Source organism: Tetrao urogallus (assembly GCF_951394365.1).
Source record: "Tetrao urogallus genome assembly, chromosome: 14".
Lineage (NCBI taxonomy): Eukaryota > Metazoa > Chordata > Aves > Galliformes > Phasianidae > Tetrao > Tetrao urogallus.
The window spans coordinates 3,377,880-3,389,308 of NC_136827.1; the positions used below are offsets into that span (position 1 = coordinate 3,377,880).

Consider the following 11,429-nt stretch of genomic DNA (forward strand, 5'->3'; position numbering starts at 1 on the left):
GTATATGCACTCCTAGTTTTATTTGCTTAGAATTTATTTAACTGCCAACTACTCAGCACTTTATATATGCAGTAGTGCTATACCCAGATATTTGTTGTCAAGGGGTTACTACCAACATTTGTCACAGAAAGCATGCTAATGTAATATTTAACCTTCTTGAAGCATCTTTTTATTAAGCAGGACTTTTTTCAGTCAGTTGGATGTCCCATATAGATAAGGGATGGAAGTAGGAACATCACAGCACTGCTCCAGCTTTGCAAGATGACCTCAGTGGACTCCGCTAGGATTCTCACTGCAGAAGTGTATGCAGCTAACAGTAAGAAAACCCACAGAGAGCTTAATTTACACAGCGCCAATGAAGGTATGTCAAAGCTGCAGATGTTAAAGTTGAAGTACAGTCCGATTTGATACAAAGAACTTTACGAACTAAGCTAAAAGACTGAACTAAACCAAACTGTTAACAGAAGGAACTATAACAATGTCACGTACCTTCCTGAAATTCACTTCAACTGATCTTTCACCTCACCAGTGCTCAGACTTGGAAGGGTGGACAATACTTCAATGCAAGAGGGGAGCTGAAGCTCCCCAACAGTTCAGTACACACATCGTGCTTTATCCAGTTGTTCACAGCAAACAGCTTGGGATGGAGGAACACGAGAAACATGAGACACCAAACTGTCTAAGAACAAGAGAACTTCTGCCTTTTAAAGAGTGTTAGAAGCAATGTGGTGTTCAGGGTACTTGGCCCAGCTGCTCTGGACAGAAGCAAGCACTTACAGACCTTGTAACCACACTGCAATGCAGTTACTTGCAAACAGCTTACTTGAAGTGCAACAGTGACATCCCCTACACAACAAAGGCTTTATTAAAAACCAACAAAAACCTACATAAGAATTAACAAATATCTCACCCAGCAGGAATGCTGTTCTCTGCAGCTTCTCACTGGGCTTCTGGGACTATTTTTAGCTATTTTGGAACATATGAACTAATCCAAATGGTCACGAAATTACCACAAGAAAATCCCTTGAGATTTATCATTTTGAAGTGCAATTCAACAGCTCATTTCATCTTAGGAAACACTGTACTTCAGACAGCAACACTCAGCAACTGCAGTGAACAAGTCTTATTGAAACCATGCTAAGTTTTAATTTATTTTCTGCAGTGATTACACTTCACCAGACTCTTCAGGGGGTACACATGTATACAAGTACACAAATGATTTCCATATTACCATGCAACGTGTTTGGTATTTTTGGTTGTTTTGCTTTTGGGTGTGTGTTGGTGCACACTGTAAGAATTACTTTATCCCTCAGCACGTGCAAAAGGACAGAAGTTTCGGTCAAACAGAAGCTACACCATACCAGAGTCAGATTCACAGCAATCTAGAAACTCCCTTGAAAAATCTTCTTCCCTTTTATCCCAATGTATTTCAGAAACAACCACAACTCAGACATATCAAATTAGTTACCTAAAGAGAGACAAGTTTTTCAAACGTTGCCTGATGCACATCCCTTAGGATACACTGCACTGGAAAAGTACTACTGAAATGCTTTCAATGCACAGACGTACAATTAAGCTGTCCTTTCCTCAAAGGCAAACCAAGGGTTCTCACAGTACATAGCAAATACATTTAAGCATATCACGCTCTTTCTGAAATAGCATTTCTGAAACCTCCCCGCTCAGAAATGCTGATAGTAGTTTTTCTTCTGTAGTGGGACCTCACATTCCCAATTATAAGGTCAGACCTTGAAACGCTGCACAGAGCTGTGCTACTTCATGCATGTGCTGGAGATGTGACCACAGCATTTTAATTTTAGAGTCCCCTTTGTGACAGATCAATGCTCCAAGTCCTGCTGCTCCCAGACAGAAGAAAAACAGCCCTCCAGTAACCATCTACATGTCTACAGATCCACAGTACCACATACTTTCTGCTTGAACAGACTTAATAGAAGGCAACTGTAGAAACAGCCATCAAAAAGGACAACACCAAAGATGCATCGCCCAAGAATAAATTCATGGTTACCAACAAGCCACCACTTGGTGTAGTGGTAGTCTATATTCAGATTATTTTCTTTAATGCAGAAAAGCACATCTGTCATTTTCAGTTTGTTTGGTTTTTCATTTTGTTTTGTTTTTAATAACAACATCATCTTCAGCTACTTAAATGTTGATTTCAGCTTTGTTCAGGGAAACCACAGTGACTCAATATGACGGCCAGAAGTAAGCACAAAGCAAGTATTTCTGGGTGTTGGCAGAAGACAGCCTTCCACAAACTTACTTTCTTCTGTTTTCAATTCCTTTCAAAAGGATGCACAATTCAATGGGACACAGGCACTCAATGTCAAAATATACAGCTCCTGAAATGGATGCTCTTGATTCATCTATACAATTCAATGCACAATGAGTGCATCAACTATTAACAAATGGAAACCAGAAAAATAACATTTGCTTAAAATTTTGCTCCATAGCAGCTGATTCAGAGCATCACCTTCCTTTGCAAGTAAAAATTACCAGAAAACCATTGGGTGTTTCTTCATTTGCAGGTCTGATAAGCTCAGCTATCTGATGTGCTTTGGAAAACAAAGCTTTGTCAGAAGACATCCAGTTCATGCTGCCCTGCTACTTTGCAGGTGTCACATCTATATTGGAATGCCTACAATATCAGTACTTGCTTGTGTACCAAAATACAGATAAGTCTTAAAATGGAATAAAACAATTTTTATATAGATACATATTTACAATATCTTCATCTAACTCCTCGACCAGTGACTCTGAATTTTTCTGGCAAAAACAAACCAAAAAGCCCCACAAGGTAGACAGAAGCTTTGAGCAGACTCCAAATCCCATACATCATTTCTGTGCTATGCAGAATGACTCTCTCCACGTCTACATCACATCACATCACGTCACCCTTTATGATTTGCTTTGCTGCACTCCATATTGAGTGACTCCTGGCTTAAATAACAGCTCCTTGCTTGTGAACTTCTCAACAGTTAGGCAATAATATTTAATAAGCATTTAAGCCTTAATTCTCCTCTTCCCCAACTTCCTAAAAATAGTGATGAATCTTTGCTATGTGCTTCCTTTCTTTGGCCTTCATAAAGTTCACTTAATAATCTACAGCATACAAATAAGTTCTCCTAATAGTGCCAGCTCTTTCTCTCAAAAAAGAATGCACATCTTGTCCATCACAGCTGCCTTCACAAGACAGCCCGTGGCCCTCATGCTTTTTCTTCCCATGGAACACTGCAGATGTGTGAGGCTTGGAATGGTGACAGTGCAGAGGCAGTGTTCAGCCAGCAAATGTTTCTCTTGTTTTGGTGTATTTATGAAAAGATAGAAAACTGAAAATAGGTAGAATTGTTTCCAGGATGAGCACAGGACGCAGCACAAGTTATTAACCCCTCAATTCAAATAGCAGCCCTTGAAACAAACAGCACAGCTTTCTGCTTCTGAAGGAGCGATCAGCTTCCCGATGACTGCATAAGTGAGGCTTTCTGCAAACTGAAAGGACGTTGGTTATCACAGCTCACCACGCTGCCAGCACCACGAGTTAACACATCTGCAGTATGGATTACATTTATACAGGGCTTTTATTCATTGCACCTCAAATTGCTTCTCACAAAACAAGAGATAATATCCCTTTCAAAGCAATGTAAACACACAATTCATCAATCAGGGAGCTTGCAAACATTTTCAGAGCCAGGACCAAAACTCACTGACAGTTATGAGTTTCCCCAAGAAACACAACCTAAGGAACTGCAGCTCACTGTGTAGATAAGATGTTGTGGGTAGCAGACAAAAATCAATATATCACAGCAAACATACATTAAGTAGGAATTCAATAAGTCTATTTCACTTTTGTTAGCTTAAAGCTCACTTAGTTTCTCCCAGTTTTACGTTTGGAAATGAAGGGTTTTTTGAGCGTTAGCCTCCTCATAGGCTGAATCCAGATGGTTCTCACTCAGTTTTAAAATCTATTGCTGCCATTTCACTGTTTAAGGAAGATGAGAGAAAAGATATATCTTACTATGTTATGCTAAGCACTTTGATGTAGAAAATCTCAATATTCAGTTCCACTAAAGTAACATGCTTGTCTTCTCCAAGATGTAAATACTAAGATTGCTCATACCTTTCTTTTTTTTTTTTTTTTTTTTTAAAGGGCTTCATGCAATTGTTGGAATGCTGACAGACCATCAGAAGCAGATGATGGAAACCATCACTAGCTTTATTGTGCAGTACTTCAGTGCTTTTCCTTGGGTAGCCACCAGGAGCTCTGCCTCTCACATTTACAAAACATAGAATGCACCTTTCTAAGCACTGCAATTTATCATTTCATTCCTCTTTAAAAGATAGACTTATCACAGCTTATTATCACTAAAGAAGATATTGAGCATTTCACAAACATCAGCTAGCATGTCAAAGCGAGCATACTTCAACAGACAACCCACCCAGGTCTCAAGATTTTAATCTTCTTTCTCCCACAGCTCCCAAAGTTGGAAATTTGTTACTGAAGTAAACAAGTTTATGAGCTTCTGCAAATCCCTGTGACGCCTGATACTACAAGCAACATCACACGGCCCTCTCAGTCCTCTGATCTGAACCCCACTGGCACCACAAACAAACCATGAAAACTGCTCCCTACCTGTGAAACAGTGGGATGCACAAAAACATTAAGAGCACTTAAATTTATTTGAAATTACCACAATCCTCCTCCTCCTCCATTATTATCCTTCCATGATTTGGATTTACTTAAATTAATAACCAGGACACCTTTTTTTAACTCTTAAAACTCTATTTTGGCCTCATAAGATGAGCACCTCATCAAGCTTGCGACAGCAATTTCTAACTGTAGTGTGAGCCTGTTGCACTGAGTTTAAAATTTATAAAAGAAAGCATTATTCACTCTTATTTAAAATCTGTTTTATTTATTTAAATCTCTAGACTATTTAACTTCTAGTTACCAGCATTAATATACTCCACCTACGTGCCTTGCAAGCCAAATGTTGTGAAAGAGGAATTCACAAGGAATTAAATTAGAAGTTCTAACCAGCTGAGAAGCAAAAGTCAAATTATATATGCAAGCTATTGGTTTTTAGTAAAGCTGTACAAATGTGGAAGAAGTTGGCCATGAATATTCATTCCAATTTCCTCATGAGCTTAAATGCTGCCACAGTTAAAACCTCTCCCAGCCCACTTTCAATTACATTACCATTCATGAGCTTTACTAATCATACTGAAGCAGCAAAAACCAAAATTAGAAGAACAGGAACCCCACAAATACTGTAATAAAGAAAAGTCAGGACAGAATTTCATTTGCATCCCTAAGAGTGGGACTCCTGCTCAGGTCCCACCACTTTTACCAGGCACCCAGCATGGACTAGAAACACCACTCATGTTCTGTTGCTGGCAGGAAAGCAGTCAACATCTGAGAAGATAAGTGAGAACACATACAGAACATTACCCAAAGGAAAGATTTGTGTTTCAATTTGCGGTTGGCTGAGTGCTCAGAAATGACTGGCAAGGTTTATTTTCACCATTTAGCATTGTAGTATCAAGGTAACTTAAAGGAGATAAAGGAGAACTTGTACTTCAAATTAGCAATTAGTACATGAATTGCAAATTTAGGATAAATTAACACATGTGACTATCTACTTAATTCCAGCCAACTTCAAAAGTTATTCAATTGCACTTCTATCCATTGATTAAGTGGGTAGCAATAGGATCAATTAAGTTAAAATTGCTGTGGAATGCTTGTTTTTTAAATGACAAAACCCAACATGGTAAATTAGCAGTCAACGATCTACAGCAGGGGCACAAATTCCTCGGCCCCTGGTCGTAAGAAAAGCCACCACCACCACAAACACCCACATGTCTGGATGCCAAATTTCTGTAAATCGTTTCAAAGTTATAGAAACTAACATAATTGCTTTCTTGTCTTATCTTTAAAAAAAACAAATAGAGAACCTGCAGATCAAGTCATCAGTTACACAAAAAAAGAAAAAAGTATCCTAATAATTATAATCAATGTCTTTAAATTAGATGCCAAAATACACTCTGGCTTCCCTACACAGAAGATTCTTAACTAGTCACAAGATATAACAATATTCCTGGCTATAGAACACCGCAGATACATGCTTATTGCAAAGTACCATCGCAAAACCTCCTTGGATAGGTTCCCAGAAGAAACAGAATTTTCTTGTTTTCCAAGTAAAAAATAAAATAAAAATCAGATTTTTGGAGCTATTCTCTTGCAAACAATTAAGTTCTTAGACTTCCAACATACGTGCAGAGACATCAGTTTCTACAACCATAGGTTTGTAAAAGTTTCCACTGCCTCTTGTTCTTAAAATCAGGCTTGCTTCAGGTGAGAGACAAATGAGAAATGCATGCAAGCATATTTGGATTATTCAAAGTTTGCAGCATTTGTAAAAAAGATTTGTTTGCAGTTTATTTTTCACAGACAGATGCATACCTGCCAAACTGCTGTGCCTTTTGCTTGGTGACTCATGCAGTTGGGTTTGTCAGTATGGAGAAGAGCAAACAAACCCATACCACACACATACTCAGGCAAGAGCTTCTACCAGCCAGGCAACTGAACAGATCTTCACTGGTTAGTTAGGATGAGGTAACCCTCAAAGCTTCAGTAGCTGTGGACTCTTCTCCACAAGATACACAGTGCAGACAGTTACACTGCCTCTCCTACTGACGGCCCCTCTCTAAACAAAGCTCTACACCAGCAGTTTTAGTAGTGAAACTTCCATTAACTCCAGGCTGTCCTGGAAAAAAAAATAAACACACGGACAAGGTCCAACCTAACATTCTTACTAAAGGGCTTTACAAAGTTCCAAAAGTTTTACAAAGAAAGAATAGGCTTAAGAGCCTTTACAAAAGCCCTCCAAATAACAGTTCTAAGCTCGCATGCAGTAGCCAGAATTCAAGGGGTGAAGGCAGGGTAGGTTGGCTACACAGCAGCAGGAGAATCAAGATGTCTTCTCTCACGGGACACAGGTGCACTGGCCTTTCCTACATCTTCAGGGATCTTGCATCCTTGCATTTTCAGAGGCTGGAGTCACAAAGCCAAATGTAATGTTGCACCAGTATATCCCAAAGAACAAGACTGAGCTCCACTGAGAGGAGACAGAGCCAACGTATGACTGAAAGGGACCATGCCCCTCCCTTACCATCTTGCAAAACATCTCTGAAGAACGGCTGTAATTTGGATTCACAAAGAAGTAAGAAAACAGACCACAGCGCAATAAAACACTCTGCATACTTTTCTTTCATGCTGGAGAAGGCTGTGGGGAGTGCAAGATGTTTGAAGACTTCATCATTGCATTGGAACAGATAATTAGGCAATTAAAACTATGAGAAGTGAACAAATTACCAGTTCCAGATGAATTGCTTTGCAGAACAGAAATGGGAGAAGTGAGAAAACAGAAATGAGAGCCGCTGGCAAGCGTTTTAACAGCGCAAGTGAAAGAGGGACAGCTCAGGAACAAAGGTGAAAGGGCAGTTAATTTGCAGAAGCTTATCTGCTCCTCTGAAGGAACATTTTGAAGGGGCCAGCCCCTAAAAGAATCTTATTTTTCATGTGCTGATAATCAGAACACACTAGCAAACCCAAGAGGTCTCATTCAAGAAACCAGATGAGGTTTAACAAAAGCAAGTGTAGAGTCTTGCATCTATGGAGGAATAATTGCATGCATCAGTACAGGTTGGGGGATGAGCTGCTGGAGGGGAGCTCTGCGGAGAGAGACCTGGGTGTCCTGGTGGATGACAGGTTGGCCATGAGCCAGCAGTGTGCCCTTGTAGCCAAAAAGGCCAATGGCATCCTGGGGTGCATTAAAAAGAGCGTGTCCAGCAGGTCGAGGGAGGTGATCCTCCCCCTCTACTCTGGAGCACTGCGTCCAGTTCTGGGCTCCCCAGTACAAAAAAGACAGGGATCTCTTGGAAAGAGTCCAGCAGAGGGCCACAAGGATGGTGAGGGGACTGGAGCATCTCTCCTATGAGGAAAGGCTGAGTGAACTGGGTCTGTTCAGCCTTGAGAAAAGAAGACTGAGAGGGGATCTGATCCAGGTCTATAAATATCTGAGGTGTGGGGGGCAGAATGGCGAGGCCAGACTGTTTTCAGTGGTGAGTGGAGACAGGACAAGGGGAAACGGCCGGAAACTGCAGCATAGGAAGTTCTGCACAAATGTGAGAAGGAACTTCTTTACAGTGAGGTGACGGAGCACTGGAACAGGCTGCCCAGGGAGGTGGTGGAGTCTCCTTCTCTGGAGATGTTCAAGACCTGCCTGGATGCCGACCTGTGCGACCTGCTGTAGGGAACCTGCTTTGGCAGGGGGGTTGGACTCGATGATCTCTGGAGGTCCCTTCCAACCCCTACAATTCTGTGATTCTATCTTCATTTTTTGGTCACCCCACAAGGCTCTCCTGCACCGTGTTCCTAATGCCATCAGTATCTCCTGACATACACACAGAAGATGTGTTTAACCATTCTGCTCCATAAGAAACATCAATAAATTCATTTTGAACACTTACATTTCTTGATCCCATGGCACTTAGGATAAACCACCATTTCATATTCTGTCCCTACTGGGGAATAAAAGGACATATGAATCTCACATGAAACCAGTTAGTTGAGGTAACTGTGCTGCAGAGACACAAGGAATGCATAGAGTGTAGCTAGCATAGCTAAGGATTGCCTCTTGTTCAACTGCAGAATAGAGCATCTCACACTCCAAAAAGCCTCAAGAAATGCAAGTTAAGAATGAATCCTGAGCTTTGCAAAGGATTTTCCCCATGTGTTAAAAATAATATTAAAAAAAATTAGACAATATTTAGACAACAAGATAAGAATGGGATGAAGAACATGGAAGATACAGCTTGTTAAAAAAATACAGAATACAACAAGTTCCTACTTCACTGCTTCACATCCCGAAGTTTAACTAAGAGAAATACAAAACAATAACCTCTAGAACTAATGTATAAGCAAACATCAACTTAAAACACGCAACCAACCTCCTGATGAAGATTTCTGATCACTTTCTTTCTAGGTAAGAGCTTCATAGCTAACGCTATCAAAATGCTCATCTTAATTAAAGGAGGTCTCTAATACCTAGAAAACAAACTCATTCACATGAGTGAATCTGACTCCTCCAGTACAAAGACAAGCAGATCAGTAGGGGGAAAAAAATGTTTATGAGTTTTAAATTCTTTGAATCCAAGAAAGCCACCCTTATCTAATCCAAACAGCTTGAAATGAGACATTACCATAGGACAGATGTATGTAAAACTCTGATTACTTTGGCTGCCAAAGAGAAAAGCAATGACAGCACAACTCTGGCATCTTTCAGAAAGGGGAAAAGCCATGTACGTTCACTTTCTCTGTGATTTCTAGCTCACTCTCCAATGCTATTCTGCTGTCAAACTCAAATGCTCATGTGTCCCACTGCCAAAGCAGTACAGAAACAAGAGCTGCTTGACAATTCCTCATTAAGTGAACTGCACCATGTGCACATGTAGGGAAACACTACCAGAACATAGATTTCCTCTTTTTTGAAGACGAGCTCAAGAAAACAGCAGTTTATTTATCCATCACAGAGCAGGATACAACTTACATTCCATCTTCTCCTGAGAAAAGCACAAATAAAAATGAAGTACAACAAACACACCCGACTGACATACGAATTTCAATGGAAAGGATGAGGTCTTGCAGCAGCGCTGTATCACTACTCTCTCTTCTTCAGCAATGGCAATAAGATATATTTGAATGTCTCCCTTATTTAAGTGTTCTGGCATTAATCATGAATTATAACCAACATCTGACAGCTCCTTTCTTTGACAATCTTTTACAAGTTTTTAATCTTTAATCTGCTGCTGTTTGGCAATCTATAGATGACAAGAAAAATGCGGAATGATTAACTTGTGTGTTTTCCCCAGTTCCTATGAAAATGAGGTGCCCATGGCAGGGGGGTTGGAACAGGATGGTCTTTCAGGTCCCTTCCAGCCCAATCCATTCTATATTTATGATTATATTTCAGTTTTTGGTACTTCCACGCTTTCTGCTTTCAAAGTCCCCTCAGTCTGTTTTTGCTTATCCTAAGAAACAACTCAAACACCAAAACTCATGTAGGAACACCCGTGTTTCAGACAGCTGCACACCACCACAGAAGACTCCAACAGTATTCAGAAAATTAATGCTTCTTTCTTTTACATCATGACTGTGAAAGCATTATGAAAACGTCTTACACAGATCTCTCCTATGATAGTTGGTTTTGAGTTTTCTTATAAATCCTAAACACAAAAACCTTGGCCAAGTTCCTAAACTTTGTTCACATGTGAACAGACCAGCAGCAGTCAGACGCAGTGCAGTTCTGCTATCAGGGATACCCAGCAGATCACTGCTCATTTACTCACCTGCTGTAGGTGCTGCTCAGAAGCATCACTGCAAAAGAAGAGAGCAACAAAAAGAGTGTGGTAACTTACCTCAGCACACCGTGATCGGAACGCCTTGAATTACAAAGAAAAAACAGACCATTTCTTTTGGTTATTGTTTGCATTTAATTGAGGACGGTGTAATCAAGATTGGTGCTGCTCCACCTGCACGTGATAAAAGTGCACTGGGTGTGGGTGAACGACAAATGGAGTTAAACAGAAGATACCAACACGCGCTGAGCGGTCACCTAGCTTTACAACCAAGGAATACGCTTGCTTCCAACAGCTCACAGAAACGCTGAAGCACAAACAAGACGACAGAGAAGCACTGATCTGCCCGCAATCCTGAACTCTAACCTGCAGCTCCGCACCTCCTCCCTCCAGAAACGTCTCCGGCAGGCTGCAGCTGCCGGGTACGGACACAAGGTTACAAACCACACCAATTGCAAGCAACTACCAAAAGGCTTTACGGTACAACTACGGTCCGCACGCAGGAACTTCTCCAAAGCAATCAGTCCCCCCCCAGATAAATGAGAAAACCTCTGAAGAGACAGCAACGAACTCCACCACGAGCATCCTCAGCGCCTGCAAAACTCCTCCCGCGAAGCCCGGAGCGCAGCAGAGCCCGGACCGAGGCGTTCTCTCTTACCTTTGCTGAGAGTGCCCGTGATAAGCTTGAAAATCGTCCGAGCGAATTTGACAATGCCGTACTTGCATCTCTTGGAACAGCCGCTCATGGCTCAAACGCGAAGGAAGGTCTTTTTCTCACAGGGTCCAGAAACACCAAGGCAGAGTTCTTCGCAAAGTTCAGCTCGTGCAGCGCTCAGAACTCTGCTCTCACGCGCTTCAGCCTCTACTCAGGTAGAGCTTCCCCCGAACCACCAGGAAAGGTCGCAGAGCAGAGCCGCGCTCCCGCCGCCCCTTACAGGTGCAGCGCTGCGCCTCGGAGCCAACCGCGCTGCCCGGCTGGAAGTTGCAGAGCGCGGGGC

At 41.4% G+C, this 11,429-nt stretch overlaps 1 protein-coding gene across 1 annotated transcript in view; it reads right to left on the reverse strand.

The window, feature by feature from the left end:
- KCNIP1 (potassium voltage-gated channel interacting protein 1) overlaps window positions 1-11,177 on the reverse strand; it is a gene marked incomplete at both ends in the record, with an annotated part of 307,273 nt that extends 296,096 nt beyond the window's left edge. The window contains one exon of the mRNA XM_079542608.1: window positions 11,090-11,177. Coding sequence (XP_079398734.1) covers window positions 11,090-11,177 — 88 coding nt within the window. The remainder of the gene's footprint in view (window positions 1-11,089) is intronic.
- Window positions 11,178-11,429: the final 252 nt, after the last annotated feature.